The sequence below is a fragment of the Silurus aristotelis genome (assembly GCF_946808225.1).
Source record: "Silurus aristotelis genome assembly, chromosome: 17".
In the NCBI taxonomy this organism is placed as follows: domain Eukaryota; kingdom Metazoa; phylum Chordata; class Actinopteri; order Siluriformes; family Siluridae; genus Silurus; species Silurus aristotelis.
Genome location: NC_139590.1, coordinates 20,591,309 through 20,614,862, shown reverse-complemented (window position 1 = coordinate 20,614,862; position 23,554 = coordinate 20,591,309). Strand labels below are relative to the sequence as shown.

Genomic DNA, 23,554 nt, shown 5'->3' with positions numbered 1-23,554 from the left:
TGTGTATGTACTGAAAGATATCCAATTGAATGGTGTTTTTTTTTTTGCTACGTTCAGCTAGCAAAGCAATCTAATGAACTTTAGAAATAAACTAAAAAGCTAGTAAATAAAGATTTAGCTAGTTCACACCTAACTACTACATATTTCTGAGATGATTGCTAAATTCTATTCAATAATGTTGACCATCTTCACTGTTCAAGAGATTAAAGTTAGCATGGCAGTATTTCTGAGAGAATATTTTATCATAAATACTCATTAACACTTACTAGGTAGCTAAAATAATTCTGACTTCGATTTCTGAGAGAGTTTAGTCCCTTTTAGTATTCATGAATATTCTCAATGCTAACACTAGCCAAGTTCAGCTAGCAAAGCAAGCTAATGGCACCATTGCTGATGGAGCTCTCAGAACAGTCTAAAAATGTATACAGATTAGGATACATAAGATCTATTCATAAATGTTGACCATCTTCACTGCTCTAAAGATGAATTGATTTAGCATGACAGTATTTCAGAGAGGATTTTCATCATAAATGTTAGCCATAAATGCTCATTAACACATACTAGGTAGCTAAAATCATTCTGACTTTCTTAGAGAGTTTTTTTCTTTTTTAATTATGAACATAAACAATTCTCACTGCTTACAATAGTCTTGTCCAACATTAAGTTTCCTATATCTAGATAGGGTAATGTCTTGAAACACTTTGTACTGTACGTTCCAAAAGACCCAATGAAATGATGTGGGTTTTATTTTTTGCTAATTTAATATTAGCCAATGCAAATAAAATCCCAGTATACATTTTTTTTTTCCTCAATGCTAGTTTTTTGTATTCTTGTTTAGTTTTTAGACCACACAGATAGTTTCAAGGCAAGTTTTGAGAAGATCAGGGCCAGGGCTAGTGCTGTTCTTACTAACAGAAAAACACCATTCTTTTGCTGACCTTGTAGAAATTCGCATGATTATTCAAATGATGCAGAGAATGTAGACGTAAAGGATGACACATACTTTTAATGAAAGAGTGTCATATTGTACCGCCTATTTTACTGCTTTAATATTACTGATTTAATGATTATACTGTAACTGTGGCACTATTGCTCTTTTCAGTAAATCGTAGTATCTACATACAAACCCATACCGGAACAATAAAACTGCTACGGTATTTTTCTGATCGCTGATGTACTCCGAATGTGTCTCTTAATCTTATTGCAGGGTCCAAATGCTCTTGTGACTTACACCATCCTCAGCGGGGCAGAAGACAGCTTCCGTGTCGATCCCGAATCAGGCGACCTGATTGCCACAAAGCGATTAGACAGAGAACGACGGTCAAAATATTCTCTGCTCGTCCGGGCGGACGACGGACAGCAGTCGTCGGACATGCGAGTCAACATCACTGTCAGCGATGTTAACGATCACACGCCAAAGTTCTCTCGCTCCGTGTATTCTTTCGATATCCCAGAGGATATGGCTCCAGGTAAATACATTTCATAACTATAAATCTGTGTAACGGAATGCAATAATAATAAAACTTTCGCCACCTCACCCTATACCCTTGCCAGTTTTTTTTCTCAGTGATATAAAATGAAAGAATTTGGTCTTATTACAAATTTGATCTGCAAATGATTGCTCTAAGCAATTGATAAATCGCTAATGAAAAAAAATACGAGTTACAGGTAAAGATCACTTTACTAGAAAACGCAAAAATACGTAATGACAGGCCCATAATAAAAAAATTGTTAAGATAGAATACAGTCATAATAGGCATGAGGTCTGTTGGGAGTAGATTAGACAGCACTGATTTAAAGTAACCCAATCTAGGACCTAGGGCACGAGCTGCATGTACTAAAACAGGATCAAGCCTCTAAACCATCTAGGAGTGGTCATGCCAGACTAAATACAACAAGCGGGTGACTCTCTGCATTTATCCTGCCGAAAATCAAACCCACACTGCCTGTTCATCGTCAAAGCCTCTGCTAGGGTTTTTTTTTTTTTTTTTTTTTACAGAACGAACACGACGACTGTGTTACCCCAAACCGCAAAACAAAATCAAACTGCACAACAATAATAAACTCTACTGGGAACGGGGAAAAGTACAAGTCAGCATTCGTCGTGTGTTTTGTAAAATGTGGTCCGGCTCCGCTTTGATCCATGCCTTGTTGTGCTGCCTTTCGTTTCTCACTCTCTCTGCATTTTCTCTCCTAAGGCTCCATCGTGGCGGCTATTTTGGCCAGCGACTCGGATTCGGGGTCAAATGGTGAAGTGACCTACTCACTGGAGGAAGACGACGGGGATTCCACCTTCCTTGTCAACCCTGTGACCGGAGTGTTTAACGTAACGAGGCCACTGGATTATGAAACGCAGCAGTATTACATCATCGGTGTAAAGGCGGAGGACGGGGGAGGCCAAGCCAGCCTGGTTCGGGTGTATTTTAACATCCTGGACGTAAATGATAACGTGCCGACCTTCAACGCATCCGTTTACAGCACATCTGTCTCCGAGGACCTGAGTGTTGGATCACCTGTTCTTACTGTAGCAGCACACGATGCTGATGATGGTAAGATATATGCAAAAACACATCAGGGTAGTGGACCCAAGTAAGGGCTCTGGGCTTGTTAGTCCAATTGAAGCAAGGGTGGCTTGCGGTTCTTATGTTATCAAAGAAGTCGGCATGACCCCTCTTGTGGAAGGGACTCAAAACTAGAGACTCAAAGCACTTTTGTACGTCGCTCTGGATAAGGGCGTCTATTAAATGCCGCAAATGTAAATGTAAATGTAAATAGTATCCCCAAGGAAATAGGGGTGGCCTGTGTTTTATTTGTACCATGGAATAAGACAGGGCATTGGTTGGTTGGGGCATTACCACTCTTTACTTTTTTACTCAGCTACATTTTGCAAAAAATAAGTAGAAAAAAGCGTAACTGGTCAAGCACGCAGCAATCCACCAATCAGGGTAGAGCACAAACATCAGTTCAACAGCAAGCAGAACATTTTGAGAGGAATAAAGGATGGAAGAAACTTGAGTCATATTTTACCTGTGTATCTGTACTTTAACTCAAGTACATGGATTATGTACTTTGTCCACCACTGTGGGTTCAGCAAAATGACCCCTGTTTCTGTTTATACCAAGAAAGAGGGTCTTGTATCTGGGCTGTAATAAAACCAGTATGGCCTTGGTGTCTGTCACTTCCATGAAAGATTGCATGGTCCCTTGAAAGTGGGCATGGTTTCTATGCTTGGTACTCTTAGTGAAAGCAAACTTGCCTGTACGTCAAAGCAAAAATAGGATGTGTGTGTCAGCTGAATGGAGTAGATGTGGCCTCAGTTCCTGCCACTTTGTCCTTTGTGTATACGCAGAAAATGATTAAATTGGATTAAATTATGACCTGTCAAATTAACAGCCAAGTTGAAAAACATCACAAAGCTGAGTAAGCATGACCTCTCAAACCCTCAGTTACTCCAATTTTTTACTCATGAATGCATTTGCAAAGGGGGAAAAGACTTAGTACTTTCACGTTTTATTCCATCTCTTCACCTCGGAGTATGTTGACCTTCGTCCGATTTATATTCGCGAAAAAAAATGTGGCTTTTGTAATGTTTGCTTCCACGTGGCTCCAGTGAGACTATAGTGTTACGCCCCGACTTCAACGTTGGATATTACGCATGCATACTCGGCGCACAGGGCAGCGTTATTCGATGCCAGAGAGCTGAAAGATGGAGCAGATCTGGCTTCGTTAAGTGCTCTAGCCTTAGCACATAACACTGCATGCATTTTTTAAGCAGCGTAGCATTACATCTCCACACACATGAAGCTGAGGCTGCATTTTTTTTTTTAAACTAACCCTAACAATGCTTCATCCTACTGACCTTATTCATTTGTTTGGATTGTGGGATTTTTGTTTTGGCATAAAAAATTCTAGTGGAATCGGCATTGCAAAAAAACAAACAAAAAAAAACCCCAACAAAAAAGAAAAACACCACAGGCCGACTTTTCAACTTGTAATTTGTTTTGGCATTCCAATAATTTTTCCATTTTTGTATTAATTTAGCTTTTTTTTTTCTCATCACCTAAAAAAATCCTTTGAAACTACAGTAAACATTTTATTGGCGCTGAAAAACCTGACACTTAAAATGCGGATATTTTAAGCCCTCAATCACCTTTAAGAACAAACTACATAAAAAGTCGCCCTTTTCTGGAATCCAAACCAGCCATAAATATGCACTTTCGAGGGCTAAGCAAAAAAGAAACAAATTTGTCCAACAATCTCTAGCTCTCTAGACACTTTGACATTTAGGGTCCAGATGACCATCTCTTTAATATTAATTTGATCTTTTTCCGGGTCTTTATTTATTCGAATCTTTATTTAGTATTATCGTATTCGTTTATTACTATCTATATCGCATGCAACTGTGAGTCAGCGCCATAACTCGGCTTGCACGGCGGCATTAACGTAGCGCCAAGTCGCCTTTCTCAGACTCCGCGCTAAATTGGTTTCTAATGTGGTTATGGTGACCTACATTCCACTTTCCAACCTCTCTCTCTCTCTCTCTCTCTCTCTCTCTCTCTCTCTCTCTCTCTCTCTTCTCACTTTCTTTTTTTCCCCCCTCTATCCATTTTTCTAACATCCTCATCCACTTGCTGTTTATCCCCTTCGGACCATATCGCTCCCTGAATGGCTTTACCAAGTCGTGACCTCTGTGTTTGTAGCAGCCGATAAAGAGATTACTTGTTTTCTGTAAACAGAGGGGAATTGCGGGAAGGTGCCGAGGCATTTCGTATGAGCAGGCTGGCGTGTAGCATTAAAAGATGCTCAATTTGAGCTTGTTTGCACAGAGTGAATTGCTTGACGTGGCTCTCGCTGCATCTGATAGCGAGATCGGTGCTAATTACCGCAAATGAAGGCCGACTTTAGACACTGGAACACACCGTTACTGTGATGCAATTCTATTTTTCCACCCTTCCCCGATTCTTTTAGTAATGACTGGGTGTCAACTCTAGAAACACGGAATTGCGGGAAAGGCATTGATGCGTACGAACTGCTCAATTTGACTTCACGTCGAGCATGCTACAATCCGACTGTACAAAGTTTATTATTGACGTATTTAGTGCACATTTTCCTTTTTTTGGGTGGGGGATTTATAATTTACAATGCGTCCAAATTTTAAACACACTTATTATATGAAACATGTCTCTATGATAACCTTTTAATAGTTACTACAGCAGCATGAGCTGTGTCAGCTGTCTTGGGAGTTATAAATTCTCCCATTGTCAAGTAAATCTGGGCTACCTCTTTGAAACGCACTTAATTCTCGGGCCTGCACCGTTATTTATGATTCACCCGCATTCTTGAGCTAAAAACTCAGATAAATTCACAGAGAGGATGTGTATGTATCAGTACCAGATGTTGTGGTAACAATATGTGGAAAAGCATCCATCAAAGAGGAATATCAGCGTTTAAGGGTGTTTTTGTTATGCACGGGATGCAGTGTCGACACGCTGGGTCGTCTCGGCCTTCACGTTTATTATAAGCATCCAAACTAATGGAATAATAGAGAGCTAAAAAAAAATTGAAACTTGCTGAATACAAACCCATGGAAAAAGACAAAAGACGGTAATCTGGTAGCACAGGGTTTCTGATCTTTCATAATGGTATTGTTGAAAATTATAATTAAAGCTATGAATTCATATACCATTTTGGCTACGTGGTGAAGGTTTGGTGATAGCAAATGGCACAGAAAATCTATAAAGAAAGACCGAGCTTGTGTGCTTGGATATACCCACATTACACATACCCCATATACATACACACACATACATACACAAAAACATACACTAAAATGAAAAATAATATGTGAAGGGCTTCATCCAAATTGAGAAAACCATATATAAATTCCATCCAAAAAGCTAACAGTATTAAAAAAGACAAAAAAAACCATGTAAAACATACAGAAACCTATCCAAATGCCACTGAACCCTAGTGACTGGCACAGAAATGTAAAAGCTTCCAAAGAACCAAACACTGGGCTTTAAAACAAGGCTGTGAACTTCCTTCCAAGTTCTATATTTCTGGACATAATTTGGTTTCGTGTTATTTTGGGAGAAGAAGCTTTCATGATCATCTCTACTACAGATCCGAATTCCCCAGAGAACTACTTTTGGGCCGACTATTAAAACTATTTGCTCTTGTGCTTGGATTATAGCAAGGTCAAACAAACCCCATATGAACATCTCTACACCTCAGACGGAACTCAGACAAAAGCCAAACATTCAAATTCCCAGGGAGTATGCGAAAGGTCTTATTCAAATTGAGAAAACCATTGAATTGAAAAACCATTAAAATCCATACAATTGACATGCAGAAAAACATGTTAGAACACTTACAGAAACCTACATTTGAACCAACGGTTCATAGGAATCCAAGTGGATCACAAAACATCTGGAAAGATACCCAAGCAAATAAACATTGGTGGCTAAGGTTATGTACTATTGACTGGCACAGAAATCTAACAGCTGTCAGAGAACCAGATGTTGCTCTCTTAAGCAAATAAAGAGCTTTTTGACCCAAACGTTCCAAATACACAATTATGAGAGAACACACCGACAAGGAATGTAATCAAATAAAGCAGAAATGTAAAATAACTCATCTTAATAGTGGACAACGCAACCACATTTGACACAATATTGAGAGTATTTACCTAAATCCCAGAAAACCCTGACCCGTGCGTTTATATTTACAGCAATTACCATAGTAGGTTTGTATTCTTGTTTCAATATTATACATTATATGTAATAATACTTATAATAACATCCAATTATACATAGATTTTCCTTGTGAATCATTTGAACAGCCTCAATTTGAATCTTAATTGTTTTTATACATATTTTCTAGTAAATAGAAAATTCTGTTATTTCTTTCCCAGGTATGAACGCCCAACTAGCCTACAGCATTGCATCAGGAGACCCCCAGGCCCAATTTACTATCACTAACTCCGGTGTTCTTCAAACACGCAAGCTTCTTGATCGGGAGACTCAGTCCTTCTACAGCCTCATTATCGCTGTAAACGACCTGGCCCCGCCTCCTGCCACCCGCTTTACCAGTACCGCCCAGGTGTCGATCATTTTGCTGGATGTCAATGACTGCTCGCCGTTGTTCATTTCTCAGAAGATGGCCTACATCCAGGAGAATACAGCAGTGGATACAGTGGTGTTTACAGCACACGCCGTGGATCCGGACAGTGGGCCCAATAGCTATGTGGAATATACGCTTGGCGGCACATACGGGAGCAAATTTTACATCGGGAATATCGACGGTAACGTAAAGTTGATCGGAGAATTAGATCGTGAAGAAATGGCCAATTACACACTGACCATCATTGCCAAAGACAAAGGCCAGCCATCTTTATCATCCACGATGGAGGTTACCATGGTGGTGCTGGATGTTAATGATAATACCCCTAGCTTCTCACAGAACATCTACGATATTGAGATCGAGGAAAACACGCTCACGGGTACCGACATCCTTCAGGTGTTTGCTAGCGACGCTGACGAGGGGACCAACGGACAAATACGATTTTCCATTGCCGCAGGCACTGGAAACTCTGATTTCCGTATCGATTCGGTGACAGGTGCGATCTCTGTTGCTAAGCTGCTGGACCGGGAAACTCGTTCTTCTTATTCGCTGGTGGTCCAGGCTTCGGATAGGGGGAGTAGCCCTCGAGTCGATCGTGCTACGGTCAACATAGTGCTGCTGGATGTTAATGACTGTGCACCCGTATTCGAGCTCTCGCCTTACACTATCACCGTCCAAGAGAACCTGGGAAACCTTCCTAGGAACATCTTACAGGCAAGTGCAGAAAATATATAGAAAAAAATTTGTTCACATTAAAGAACCCATAGAAAAGGAGCCAATATGGAACTCATCTAAATCATACTGCCCTTACAGAGAAACCCCTTTCAGGAACCAATGCAAATCAGGCATAACAACCAAATTTTCAAAAGGAACCCAGCTAACCCACACATAACTAATTCACACAATCCAGAGAGTAGAACCCAGGCATGAACCCATTCAAATCACACAACCCAGCCAGAGGACCCTTGCCAGGAACTCGTCCAAATCACATAACCTGTAAAGAAAAACCCAACTAGGACCCCATTTAAAATCACACAAAATTCAAAAATTTCCTCTGAGGCAAAAAAACTATTTAAAAAACACATCTCAGGCAGGAAGCCAAAAAGCCATCCAGGAACCCATCCAAAGTCACAAAGCATCTGGAAGGAACCTGGGCAGATCAGAATCCCATTATAAATGCAAAGAACCTGTTTAAACCCTTACAAACATTCTTAAAACAATATTATTCCTGATATCTATTCAAGAATACATGGAATAATTTGCATGGAATCGGTTTCCTAACACTTGCACCCGGTGCACTCTTCTCCTCCTCCGAAGGTTGTTGCTCGTGATGGCGATTACGGTCTGAATGGGCAGACGAGTTACTCTCTGAGCGGCGGGAACGACGACGGCTCGTTCAGCCTGACTTCCAGCGGACAACTCAGGCTTGAAGGAACGCTCGATCGCGAGGTCCAGGATCGTTACGAACTCATAGTCATTGCCATTGACTCAGGTAAGACAACCTGCTCGATTCAGTGTGTAGGTAGAGATACTGGATAGGATAAGCTGATTATTATTTTGTACAAGAATAGTCAAGGCATTCAAAGATCCGCAGAAGGTACAAGTGTTTGTTTTTATGCACGCATGAAAGCATGTGTGTGTGCGAACGTGAGGTTTGGGTTGTTATTGCTTGGAGGTCTGTAGATGAGTGTGTGTTTAGATCACAGTCTATTCTAGTTAAGTGCAGCCCTAATGCAGCCAAACCGCCGTGGCCTGTGGGTGGCCCCGCCCACATTCCAGCCAGGTCATATGACCCACGTTAATGATGGGTATGGGATTTAAAAAAAAATAAAAATTAAATTTTTTTTACTGCTTCAGCGAGCAATGAAAAATGCTAAGCTGTATGCACAGCTGAGGACAATATCAGCTTTCTGGAAAGTAAAATCTCCTAAATGAGAAGAAGGAATTTCCCCAAATTAAGCGAATGTGAGCGGAGGACAAAAAGCCGTTGGAGGGCTTAAAAAAAAGGTCTCCATAAAACTGATGTATTCGTTCATCAGTCGAAGAAATTGTTAAAAATCACAAGAACATGGAGTGTGTGCCTGCATCCACAGTTAATTTTTTTTGGGGTTTATAGTTTTGAATACTCCGCAGCTCTAAAACTGTCCTTTGGTTTTATTCGCGTTCCCACAACTCAAAATATACACCGTGTTTGATTCACTTCCTGCAGTTTAGATCGATCCAGAGTTGAATTGTTTTCTCACTGCGACAAAGCCATACTAGAGTTCACTTGGAACTGGTGCAACACCATTTTGCTAAGTGATTTAAGTGCAATCGCTGTGTTCTCAGATCCCAAATGAACCTCACCAGAGAATACATTTACAACCACATTTATAAAGGAATGATCTATGCCTCCGAGATTTAAACAACAGATTATGAAAAAAAAAGAAGAAAAGAATATGAATTGACTAGTAAATGAATTAGAACTACTGCAAAAGTGGTGCAAAGCAGTTGGGAGGGAGAAAAAAAACAAAAACGTTGTTGGAATCTCAAAATTGTATATGATGTCTTTGGACGTGGTAGCATGACATTTTTCCTTTATTTGAACTGGGATACCCGAACCTGTTCCAGCATGACACAAAGCCCCAGTGCACAAAGCCGCCTCCATGAAGATTTTACATGGGTCAGAGTCTAAGATCTCATCCTATAGAGCTACTCAACAGCTTTGGGATTAATTGGAATGCGGATTGCACCCGAGGCCTCCTCACCTCACCTACATGTAGCTGAATGAGCACAAACTCCCACAAAATCTGGTAGAACATCTTCCCAGAAGAGTGGAGCTTATAATAACAGCAAATGGGCACAAAATGTGGAATGGGAGGTTCAAAAAGCACAGAAGACTCAAGGTAGAGGAATGTAGCTAAAAAAGCACAAGTGCTTTGTCACTCCAGCTGTACCTCTAAACATTGGTACATTTTTCTACCTTGTTTGAACCTGTAAAAGAACATTTATGTACCCCTAGTGACCTTTGGGTCTTGGTATGGTTGAAAATTAGATCCTGATGCCTGATGGCATTGAAATGCTATGGAAAAATATCAGGATGTGCTTTTAGGGTACAGCTTTTGTACTCTTTTAGGTACGTTCCTGTCCCAATCTTATGTTCAGACACACAGTGAGAAAACCCTAATTTAAACCCTCACCAGATCCTATTTGTGGTCTCAAGACAAATGTATGTGTTCACACCAAAGTAGCTTGGAACAGCACGTTTTTCTAGCAACAGTTAGTAAAGCCACATTCCAAAACACATCACGTCGACCCCATTGTGTTTTCCTCCTTATATAAGTTCGCTAATGCATTATCACATCCTGGTGCAACAAACATGCCAGGCTCATGCAGTTCGATTGGCTAGTAGTTCTCATTTCCACTCAATTGAAAATAAATTGTCAGAGAATATGGGTTGGGTTGTTGTTGTTGTTGTTGTGGGGGGGGGTCTCAAGCTCTTTGAGTTGTGCTGTTTTGCTCCGTTTGCACTGAACACTCCTTGAATGCCCAATAGGAAGACTGCAGTCCTCAAAGACTTGTCTTGTTTTCTTTGGCAGACCACGGCCGTTTTTTTGTTCTCGTAAAAACCCGCAATCGGCAGTCCGGAGAATAAATATTTATTGCAGGTAAATCATGCCTGGCCATGCGTGTAATTTTTTTTTCGTTCTTTTTTTTAAAGTGATTTCGCTGACTGGCAGAAAAACGAAAATGGTGGGGGGAAGAAAAAAAACCCAACCTCGTACAAAAAGAGTGAAAAGCAGCTATTGTGTCCTAATAGGGAGGAGAATATCGGAAACCTCTAATGGCTTCATGGCTGGAAATGGTGCAGGAGAGTGTGTTTAGCTGAGACCTTTGCAGTGGTTTGAAGAAAGGAAGATATTTGGTGAAGAGAAAGAGAGAGAGAAAGAGAGACCAGGGTTGTCAGTCGCTCTGCTGAAAAAAGAATAGAGTCCGGATTTGGAGTTAGTCTGGTTTTAGAGCCTGGAATCGTCATTATTGTAGAAACAGATGATGAATAACCGAGCCCCACTCTGTGACCGACATTCACTTCATCCGTCTATCAGTCAGAGCGCTGCTGCATGGGACCGACGCTGCACTTACAGGAGTGGAAAGAGAAGGAACGTGCCAGCTCTCTCCAGCCCAGAGAGAGAGAAAGAGAAAGCGAGAGAGAGAGATAACTAGCTGAACTCGACAATGTAAAAACGATGGAAGGTGAAAGACAAAGAGCATGCCAAGAGATTCGAAAGAGGAAAAGAGATAAAGGGTTTTGGCTGCACTCGTCATTAGGTGATGGCTTCTGGACTCGTGGTGGCAGGATGCTGTTCCACAGTCACCGAGCGAGTTCACTGAAAGTGAAATAAAAGCTTAAAAAGGTGGAGAGGGATACAGCTTACAGATGGAAAAAACGAAAGACCGAGCAACCGAGATGCACTCGGGCTCCAAACGGAAGAACTTAAGCCTTCACGGGGGACATCGTAAAAAAAAAAGAAATAAAAATAAAAAATTTATGAAGACGCTTGATCCAAACGTACTTGTACTTGTGAGCGAAGTTCATAGCCGTCTGGTTAGCATGGCTGAATCATCACGCATTCGATTCAGGAAATATCTGTAGTATTATTATTGCGTTATTTGTAGGACAAGTTTGGGGGGGTGAAAAACTTTTTATTAGTCTAATAGCATAAACTCAAAGCCATAGCTAATGCAAAAGAAACTATTCAGGATATCACACTTTCTAGCAAAGGACGCATCATAGCAGACCTGCACAGGCTATTAATCACATTTCACGCCAGCTTGTCATCAGGCAACACTGGAAACAGCCTGGCTCGGCTTAAAACCCCGATTCGGGAAGTCAATAAATGCAGCATGGAAGCTCATGTATATCACCGAATGAAGGTTTTTTTTTTTTTTGTATCATGTTCGAGTCTAGTCTGCTTTCTTTACAATCTGTCTCCACCACTGTATCAGTCGAATAGTCTGTAACTCCTTCATTATACATCCAGTAAATAACCCTGAGGGGATTCGAACCACCATCTTTTTCCTGAGTTTCAGGATTCAGCTTCAAGATGGCCGTCAGATCTCCTCTACGTCTCTTAGTGAAACCGCAAGTCTGTCTGAAATATGAACCAACACTGCACAGTTTGAGTTGAGTGTTTGATGACTTGCATATGGACTCTGCACACTGCCTACGTGATCCCCTTTAAGCCACTACCTTCAGCAATCTGACACGCTCATATGGAGTTCTCCTTTACAAAATCGGGAGAATCCGTCCGTTTCTGTCCTCACAGGACACTCGGATGCTTGTTGAGTCCTTTGTTATCTCAAGGCTGGACTACTGCAACTCACTTCTGGCAAGTTTGCTTCTAAAGGTCTTGCCTTCAAACCTTTCTAGATACCCTCTTCTGGCTTCCTGTAGCTACCCGCAACACTGATGCTTGCCGACGAAGCAAAAATAAAAACAGCACCCGTCTTCTTCACAGCAATTATGTTACCCCCACACTGCACTACACTACCTCCAATTCTCAACCCCTGCTTGACTGGTCCCCCATTTCTTAGTGTACAAAAAATGGCATGCTTTAAGACTTGGTTCTCTTTTCAGACACTGGATATCGTAACACCTGAGTCTAACAAATGCCATAACTAAGTGTCGTTGCTTAGTTTTTTGTTAGTAAACCAGTTTCCAGGCTCAAAGAGCAAAAGTAAATAAGCACAACGAAGACACCAGACGTTATGTCTCATTTTGTTTTATGTGTATGAATGTACAGGGTGTATATCCAATGATGACAAAGTTTTTTTCACATGCCTGGTTCCTTCTAGCACACTTTTGTGTGGAAGTCATTAGGAAAAAGAGCTAGAAAAAAATGCCACGGGCAAGGGAAGGTATGGGAATGAGTTTTTCGTTGTTTGTTCGCAATTATTAAACGGATAGCGGCTAACGAATGTTTGCCTATAAAACACACACACACGTATGCACACACAAAGAGCCCCCTATAGCGACACAGTGTTTGCAGAGGGTTCTTTCAGTGGTAATAAGCATTTAGCAGATAAAAAATGTTAATGGCTCCTTCATTTAGTTCCTGTGTGCTCTATAAAGCCCAAATGCAGCCTGAATACTCAAGCAATAAACACCAGGAAGCAGAGCGCCCCCCTGGATAACACGTTGCTCTGCATTTAAACTTTCTTCAAACATACTTAAAAAATTCATGCTACAATTGAGTAGGTATTGGACTTTCTTTTTGGTTTTCCGGGTTTCTTTCTTGAGCTACAGGTGGATGTGCATGCAGCAAGTTCTGCGTCTCGTCCGTGAAGTATTCCCGCCTCACTTTTACCCCAAGCCTGAATGAAGATGAATGAATTGATTTATTTCAGATGTTTTGTGCTGGCAGCATCATTATTCCCCGCTCCGTCTCACAATCCACTTAATTATGGTCTGTGTGTGTGTGTGTGTGTGTGTGTGTGTGTGTGTGTGTGTGTGTGTGTGTGTGTGTGTGTGTGTGTGTGTGTTCTTCAGATGAAGCATAAATAAGCCGTGGGTGTTAATGGCATTTTTGCCTGTGTGACAAGCCGTTGCCCTGGGACATGGAGGATCCAAGGCAGCGGTTACACAAAACTGAATGGATAGAAACACACACACACACACACACACACACACACACACACACACACACACACACACACACACACACACACACAGTCATAAGCTCAGGTTTGAAGCTCAAGTTGTGAGACATCAGCGTTACCCTTTGTGCAACATACTGCCCACAAAGATATATAAATATATAATAATAATTAAATCTAAAAGGAATGATAGTGTATCCCCTCCCCCCGATTCTTAAAACTTCATCATACATCTTAAACACCACTTTATTTTTTTGTGGGTTTCCCTCAGCTTGATGTACTAAGCAAGAAGTTTACAACTGCGCAACGAAGAAGCCTAGCAGCTAGCAAGCTACGTTAACACCTAACTGTGCTAAGTGTCCAACTAACTAGCAAACACTAGCTAACTAACTGGGTGATGATCAACCTTCACCCACTCAATAGTACTAATATTGGTCATGACTTTGCTAAGATTATATGTAACAAGCCCCGCCCACTGACCTCAGAATGAAGACGTGTGAAAGAGGATTACAGCGAGCCATATGTTTGTGCTGGATGTTATGTGACTGAACATATGTTTGTGTGTGTGTTTGTGGGTATGATTACCTGAGTTAGCCTGAACTGAACAGATGGAAAGTTCCAACTGAGTCATTTGTTACAGACCTGGTGCGTAATTTCGTTCCACGTGAGGGCTAATCTCACGCACTTACATGACCCCGCTCCATGGCTAATGCGCAAGGCTAACCTCAAATGAACGCATTGAATTCAATTATACTAAAGAATGACTTTCCTCAACGCTGTCTGCTAAGAGACGACTTTCTGATGCGCTAAATGAAATTATGGGATGGAACGACCTTCCCATATGTCTTTATGATGCGTTTGAAACAGGATAGCATGTATAACGTTCACTTATGATGTGTAGCAGAAAGTGCCTATTTATTTCTTTAGCATAGTTGAATTCTCGATTCGGATTGGCCAGAAGAGATTGATTTATTTTCTGTAACTCTATATGGACAAAAGTATTGGGACACCCTGACTAGGCCTCCTCACCTTACCTACATATGTACCTGGCTTTATATATACCCTTGTGGCTTAAAGGGGAACAAGCAAGGCCGTCATAGTTATTCTGTATGTTCAGTGGCGTCGTCTTGTTGAAGGATCTACCGTTTTTTTTGGAGGATCATTTTCAATGCTCCTCCAAATTCCAATGGTACAATATCATTTACAGGCCGTGATGCCCCCATCACCGTGCTTCACTTCGCTTCAATTTCAACCTACTCTCTCTTTAAAATTGTGTGTGTGTAAGAGTTATATCCTGGATTAGCTTGTGAACGAATCCGGTCACTCAAAACCATGTTGAAGTATAAAGGTTATTCGAGTCCACTTTGTGAAACCTCATACACCTGAGTTTCTCTCCTGCTGATAAACAGGAAATGACATAACTTACTACTGGAAGCAAGCCAACAGAATCCAGGAATTAAACAAAAGCAGCTTCCTCGAGCCACTGTGTGGGGAAACAATGGAGTAAAAACACAGCGGGGCTGCTACTGTGGTCAACGTTTCTCACACACACACACACACACACACACACACACACACACACACACACACACACACACACACACCACAATGAGTACAGAGAGAGAGAAAACAGAGAGAAAAGAATGAAATGGGGACATATGGCAAAAGAGATGGAGATGGAAAATGCTAATATATGAAAATGATAGATAGATAGATAGATAGATAGATAGATAGATAGATAGATAGATAGATAGATAGATAGATAGATAGATAGATAGATAGATAGATAGATAGATAGACATAAATGGAAATCTAGGGTTAGGTTTAGTGTGTGTGTGTGTGTGTGTGTGTGTGTGTGTGTGTATCACATGTCTCAGAAACTGACACGACTAATACACACACGTAAGCAAAACTGAATTGGAATTAGTCAAATGACCACCTAATCTACCTGAAACCATGAATCACCTTGTGTGTGTGTGTGTGTGTGTGTGTGTGTGGGTGTGTGTGTGTGTGTGTGTGTGTGACGCCCATCCTCATTTGACTATTTAACTTTCCATGCACTTCATCGCCTCTATAATGTTTGTTAAATGTGTCTCGATTCAAGAAATGTAAGACAAATAAACATGAAAATGAACAAAAAAGGTGCTGAGTCACTCTGGTGGTTAGCCTTACAGTTAGCGCTAATTGTATTCGGATTTGAAGTGTTTACTTTTGTTTATATTGTTTGTGTGTGTGTTCACTGTTTTATTCATGCGCACACACACACGAAGCGAGATCTGAGCCGTCCCCTCTGCGTGTATAATCACGTTTCCTGGATGTAGCTCCACGTTTTCACTCGACACGCTCATGCTAATCTGGCAACGCGTGAATCCCTTTGTCATCCAAATGAGGAGCAGAGCTGATTTACCTTCACGCCTTAAGGTTTATGAACAAGTTATTAATCACACTAATCCTCAGTAATCCTTCTCTGACCTGCAGCCTCGGCTTCATCTCGATTCTCTACAGTCTCTTCTTGTTGCTTTTAATCTGTCTAGTTCTATCTCTAATCTTTTTTCTCATGCTAAGCTTCCGGGATTCATGCTAAAAAGCAAATCACTTTATTTTCAAATCGAACTATCCTGCTAATCATGTTTTTATTTGTATTTTTATAAGCATCCAAATACAATTCATCATAAAAAAAATGGACATAAATATAATATGCGAGTGAGAAATTTTATATTCAATGGTATTTTGTAGTTATTTTCTTTATTTTTCTTTATCCCTCTCCATTTGTTTTAATGCATTCTTTTCCTGTCCATTTTTTCTGTTCATCTGTAACTGTTTTACCCTATTATTCACAAGATCTATCTATCTCTCTCTTTCTCTCGACTCTATCAGTCACACTAATAGTAGCCGTTCATAGGGTTAGGGTTTTTTTTCAGTGTGTTACACTGCCCTATGAAGCAGCGGTTTGAAAAAAAAACGGGGTGAGAATTAGACAGAAATTTGGTTGAAAGAAATAGTTTGGGAAAAAAAAGAAAAAAAAAGTATAACTGTTTCTATGGTGAAGGTTCCATCATTTAAAGAAGGAGTCTCCATTGTCAGCACTTCAGGTATTTAGGTTCAAAAGAGAGAAAATTAAGACAAGCTGCTGAGTAAAGAACAGTCTATACAGTTTATACAACTTATAAAGTTTTTTTTTTTATGTTTGAATGTTTTCTTTATCCGTTCCCTTGATTTAAGTTTTCTTCATCTGTTACTCATTTAGAATTGTCCCTACAGACGTAGCGTTTGGTCATGCTGGACGTGAGTGAGTGGGGGCAGGGGGTGTTTGGGTAGGAAAGGGGGGTGTTTTGTCCGTCCGCTGAGACCGCATAGAGTAACGTGAAGTTTACGGTGTTAAACAGCTACAGATGCGGCGCGCTTAGCGTTTCTGCAGCCTCCCGTCGTGATTGTCGCATTTACATTCAGCTGAGCAACTGAGGAAAGCCTTTATCCTTGGAATCCTCTTATCATGGAGATTATGTCGTGGAGGATGATACTTTTGCGGTACAAAAATAAAGTAAAATAAAAAGATATTAGCTACATAGCAGGTTCTGTCCAATAAAAACACATACATTTATATACATATATATACATATATATATATATATATATATATATATATATATATATATATATATATATATATATATATATATATATATATATATATATATATATGTTAAGTCAGGTACTGATGTAGGTGAGGAGGCCTGGGGGTGCTGTCAGCATTCCAATTCATCCTAAAGGTGTTAAAAACAGTTGAAGTCTTAGCTCTATAGCAGGAGATCTTCCACTCCAAACCATGTGAAGCATATCTTCATGAAGCTGGCTTTGTGCACAGGGGCACTGTCATTCTGGAACAGGTTTGGGTCTAATTGTTCAGGTGATGGGAATATTTCATTCTACTGCATACAAAGATTGTTTATGGAACAAAAACAGTTTATGGAAGAACCTCATATGAATAGAAAAGTCAGGTAGCCTCATACATTTCTCTATTTTTATTATATATGACCATGTTCTCCATGGAAATAGTGGGAAATACTGAAGAAAAAGCTCAGAGACTTTGATTGCTCGCCAAACTTAACTGTATCCCTTAAGTTTAGAGTTATTTTAGCCATGATCTAACAAATCTACTTGAAACCTTAATGACCCTGACCGGGCAGTTACTAAGGAGAAATGGATGAATGCTGTAAATGAATCACACAGGTTTTCAAGGTCCCACAAGCTTTTATACTGCATCTTGTCGATGCCTTGAATTAAAAAATTAAAACAACCAATAGTAGATCTCATTCATATGTTTATTTGTTTCAGTATAAAACGTAATAGTTCACCTATATATCTAATTTAAATGGCAACTGGTTTCATCAAGACGTTTCAGGTTTGATGACTTTTTTCTTTTCCTGAGCCGTGTCATCTTAGGGAAAAAAAAAACAGCAGGAGATTCCACTGCCAAAACTGAGAGGTCATGATTGATTAAAACACTGTAAAGCCATTGAACCCGACCCGTCCTGAATTTCCATCATGACGATCGCTTTGGCGCATTTCAGTGGCGACATTAGGGACGGCCAAGTAGTGATGGGAAAAATGTTCGAAACTCCATATGGCTGTGGCTTCTCGATTCATGAGGAAATAAACAAAATTATTTGCTTTGGATTTAAAATAGGTCTTTGTCAATTTGGCCACTAGTGTGCTCAACGGCTACATGCTAATCCAGTCAGTCTTTTAAGCCAGCTAGCCAAGCGTCTAAATGCCACTTTATACATTCTTCCAGACAAACACACTTCCTGAAGTATGAACCAAGTGTAAAAATCCTGCAACACTTCAATTTACCACAGCTAACACAATATTTGGTATACACATTGTTCGGGACAAAACCCAGAAGAAAATAGAAAAACCCTTCTCTGACTTTTAACACTGAACATTGTTTTCTTTCTTTCTTTCTTTCTTTTTTTCTTTCTTTCTTTCTTTCCTTCCTTCCTTCCTCCCTCCCTCTTTCCTTCCTTCCTTCCTTCCTTCCTTCCTCCCTCTTTCCTTCCTTCCTTCCTTCCTTCCTTCCTTCCTTCCTCCGATCTCCTTCAGGTTCACCCTCCCTGAGCGGATCTGCCACGGTAACGGTTATGGTTGACGACGTAAACGACATGGTGCCACTTTTCTCCTCTTCTTCTTATCATACCTCAATATCAGAGAACGCACCAACAGGGAGTGACGTAATACTGGTCAACGCCTCCGACGGAGACGTGGGTCAAAACGGAGTTATTAGGTAAGTGTACATGCTGTTTACACTTATATGCATTGAAAACAACCCGAGAAAAGAAGGGATGAAGGAAATGGGATTTAGTACTTTTGAATGGGCTGTGGGGAGGTGTTGATTACTTTTTCTCCAACAGCAATTCAACTCAACAATTCAAAAATAAAAATATAATGTGAGTAGTTTAAAATGACGAGCTGCGCTATAAGAAAAAGGCTAGGAAAAACTGTTTCTAATGTGTCTCTAAGAAATAGTGCCCAGGAAAGACACCAGAAACACATGCCACTGCTTATTAAAGAACCAAAGCCAAGACCAAATTTACATTGGGGGAAAAAATATATTTTTACAGTTCCAGCTTTGAAATGTGTCAAATGTAATTTTTCGACCCCAGACAGGACATCTTAACATTGTTCAACCACTTTTCTAGGTAACCCCAAGCAAAACCTTTGGACACGGTTGAAGTTTTCGTTGTGCCATTGTTTTTATCGTAATGAGATCCATTATGCAGTTCATTGTCCTACTTTGGAATTGTCCGCATGTTCACACGCTCTCATACACGAACCCAACCCACTCAAAAACCGTCCCATTCCCTGCTGGGGGTGAGAAGTGTGCTCCAGTTTTGCTTAAAAAAATTTAAAAATTTAAACATGCTAATGAAGATGATGATGGACAGTGACAGACAGACCAGCAAGCAACAGGGGGGTTTCAGACTGATTTCACCCGTCTGTCCTGTTCACATTAAGGTGACCCATTTAAAATCATCGCTAAAAGTGGAGCACTAGAAATAAGTACATTTTTAATTCATTTCATTTTGCGTTTATTTAATTCAAACTAAAAAAAAGAAAGATTTTATAATTAGAATTCCTGTTTCTACTCCTATTGCTATAACATACTATACAAGTGTATACTATAATATACTAAATACTATATAACTATTACTACTATATCAAGTCAAGTCAAGTCAAGTTTATTTGTATACCGCTTTTCACAACAGACATTGTCTTAAAGCAGCTTTACACAACTCAACAGTTAAGGTGAATGGTGTGAATTTGTCTCTGATGAGTGGCGACTGTGGCCAGGAAAAACTCCCTTAGATGTTATGAGGAAGAAACCTTGAGAGGAACCAGACTCAAAAGGGAAACCCATCCTCATTTGGGTGACATCAAGAGTTTGATCATAAATCTTTCAACAATACAGAACACTGGAGAGTAAGAACTAACATGATTACTGGACTATAAGATTATAAGTGATGTTCTTTCTGCAGTCTTATACAGTCTATATGGTTAGTAGCTCCTAGTTTTATAAGCTCAGCATTTGTGATCATCACAGATCCAGCATCAGCTTCTCCATGCCAGAGCCTTTAAACACTCCAGGAGGTCCAATGTCAAACTCCACACATGTAGCGAGATCCAAATGGCACTGGTACGTCTCTAGATGGTTCGGGATGTTTGCGAGTTCGGCATCTACTTCTTCAAAGGTCCGTAATCATCACGAGGTGGGATGTGACTGGAGCTGGCCAAACCTCAGGGTGTCTCGGGATGGGGAGAGAAAGAGAAGCAGTGGAGAGGAATTAGCGTAGCTGCTGTTCATGATATTAACAGCACAAGTTGATAATGTGCATGTGATCAGATGTTCTGGAGCACAAAGTTATGATATGTGATGTGTGTTATGTGTAGGCTTTGCTAAAAAGATATGTTTTTAATCTGCACTTAAACTAAGTGAGTGTGTCTGAGCCCCGGACACTGTCAGGAACACTATTCCAGAGTTTAGGAGCTAAATGTGAAAATGCTCTACCACCTTTAGTGGACTTTGCTATTCTAGGAACTACTAGAAGCCCAGAGTTTTGAGATCTCAGGGAGCGTGTCGGATTGTAGCGTGTTAAAAGACTGGATAGATACATAGGAGCCAAACCATTTAGTGCTTTATAAGTGAGAAGTAATAGTTTGTAGTCTATTCGAAACTTAACCGGAAGCCAATGTAGGGACGATAGGATTGGGATTATGTGATCATATTTTCTTGACCTTGTGAGAATTCTGGCTGCTGCATTCTGGACTAACTGAAGCTTGTTTATTAATGATGCAGGACATCCACCTAGTAACGCATTACAGTAGTCTATTCTGGAGGTCATAAACGCATGGACGAGCTTCTCTGCATCGGATATGGACAACATGTTTCTTAACTTAGAAATATACTATATACTATATATAATAAATATCTACTATATAAGTACTGGGACACCTGACTTTTTTTAGCCATATTTGTTTCTTCTCCAAACTGTTACCACAAAGTTGGAATGTTTGGATGCGGATGCATGAAATTTTCCCATCACTTGAACTGGTTACCCCTGTGCACAAAGCCAGCTCCATGAAGCTTTCATGTGTTGGAATTAAAGATCTCCTGCTATCGATCTCCATCGAACACCTTTAAGATGAATTAGAACACTAAATGCACCTCAGGCCTTCTCAGCTACATCAGTACCTAACATTACTAACACCCTTATATTGAGTATAGCTGAATGAGCACAAATCTCCACAAAATCGAGGTTCCAGATGTACCTAAAGTAATACTTTTCAAGTTTTAAATATCCTAATCAACATGGCCATGGACAAATATGGATGCTTTATGCAAACGTATGTTTATTATTAATGAAACCAAACTTCAATTCAATTAATTTTTATTTATATAGTCTCAAAGCAGCTTTACACAGATAATGTGGTGATAAAGATTTAATATGTTCTTTATAAGTGTAAGTTTGTCCCTGATGAGCGAGCCGGTGGCGACTGTGGCCAGGAAAAACTCCCCGAGTATACAGTACAGACCAAAAGTTTGGACACAATTTAGTTTTCTTTATTTTCATGACTATGAAAATTGTAGAGTCACGCTGAAGGCATCAAAACTATGAATTAACACATGTGGAATTATATATGGAATTATATACATAACAAAAAAGTGTGAAACAACTGAAAAATGTCATATTCTAGGTTCTTCAAAGTAGCCAACTTTTGCTTTGATTACTGCTTTGCACACTCTTGGCATTCTCTTGATGAGCTTCAAGAGGTAGTCACCTGAAATAGTCTTCCAACAGTCTTGAAGGAGTTCCCCGAGAGATGCTTGGCACTTGTTGGCCCTTTTGCCTTCACTCTGCGGTCCAGCTCACCCCTAAACCATCTCGATTGGGTTCAGGTCTGGTGACTGTGGAGGCCAGGTCATCTGGCGCAGCACCCCATCACTCTCCTTCTTGGTCAAATAGCCCTTGATGCCTTCAGTGTGACTCTACAATTTTCATAGTCATGAAAATAAAGAAAACTCTTTGAATGAGAAGGTGTGTCCAAACTTTTGGTCTGTACTGTATATATATATATCAAAGCCATTGTTGTCTGTAAAAAAAGTCTCACCTCAACCTGTGTTTAAATAAGATTTAATAAGAAGACTTTTTACATGTAGTAGACATTATTCGCTTCAACCTTAGTAAGTTAATGTTAAAATAATAAGTCTATCAGGCCCTCTGATTTATGTAAAAATTCTTTAAAAGGGAAGTAAACATACCTAAAAAAAAGAATTTTCCACCAAATCTCCTACAGCTGGAAGAAACTGGCAGGTATCACGGAGTGATTTATGTCACACTTTAAAAACAAAAAAAAATCCTTGATTTGGTTGCCATGTCTATTGAGATTTTATAGACTAAAACAGTAAAACACAGGGCTGCTCAGGACTGCTCCATAAATGCTATGAAACAGAAAAGCATAAAAACCTACAAGGCCTGGCAGATATGTATTTTCAGTTGCCTTGTCTCCAGCTGTCATAAAAAATCAACTCAAATGTCTGCTGTTTTTTGTTGGTAATTTTCAGGCTTATATATAATAGTAGCAGAAGTACAGAGAAAGTTTTTTTTACACAAAAAAAGTTTGATTTTTAGTATGCAGTGCCTGTGGAAGATTGTATTTCATGTATTTCATGTATTTCAAAAACACTGTATTTCATGGTTTATATTCAACAATTTGGGTAGAAAGCAAAAACACAAAAGAATTGGACAGATGAGTCCAAATTGGGCACCATTGTCTCTAACAAAAGAACTTACCAACATGGCTACCATTCCATACTTTTTTACACCTGCAATTCCTTCTAGACTGTTGATATTTGGAACCAACTTCACCATACAACAAGACAATGAACCAAAGCATAAGCTCTGTAAGCCTTATTTAAAAAGCAAAAAAAAAAAAAAAGCTGGAGTGTTATCTATAATGGAATGACCTGCCCAGACACTGCACCTAATCCTACTAAACTGCTCTGGGATGAACTGGATCACAAAATCAAAAAGAATCCTCCAACTATGGAAGGATATCTTTGGCAAGTTTTCCCAGAGCCATGGCAAAGTATTTCAGGTGAATTTGTGGAAAAACTGTCCAGATGCCAAGAGTGTGTAAAGCAGTTATTCATGCTAAGGGAGGATCTTTCAAATAAAGTGGAACATTGTGTATTTTTTTATATTAATTTGTTCAAAGTAAATCTTCAAAATGTTACATT

At 39.9% G+C, this 23,554-nt stretch overlaps 1 protein-coding gene across 1 annotated transcript in view; it reads left to right on the top strand.

Moving 5' to 3' along the window:
* The window catches only part of fat4 (FAT atypical cadherin 4), a 102,814-nt gene that overhangs the window by 59,733 nt on the left and 19,527 nt on the right, over positions 1–23,554 (top strand). The window contains exons 3-7 of the mRNA XM_083566020.1: positions 1,208–1,469; positions 2,199–2,549; positions 6,914–7,836; positions 8,440–8,614; positions 18,862–19,042. Coding sequence (XP_083422146.1) covers positions 1,208–1,469; positions 2,199–2,549; positions 6,914–7,836; positions 8,440–8,614; positions 18,862–19,042 — 1,892 coding nt within the window. The remainder of the gene's footprint in view (positions 1–1,207; positions 1,470–2,198; positions 2,550–6,913; positions 7,837–8,439; positions 8,615–18,861; positions 19,043–23,554) is intronic.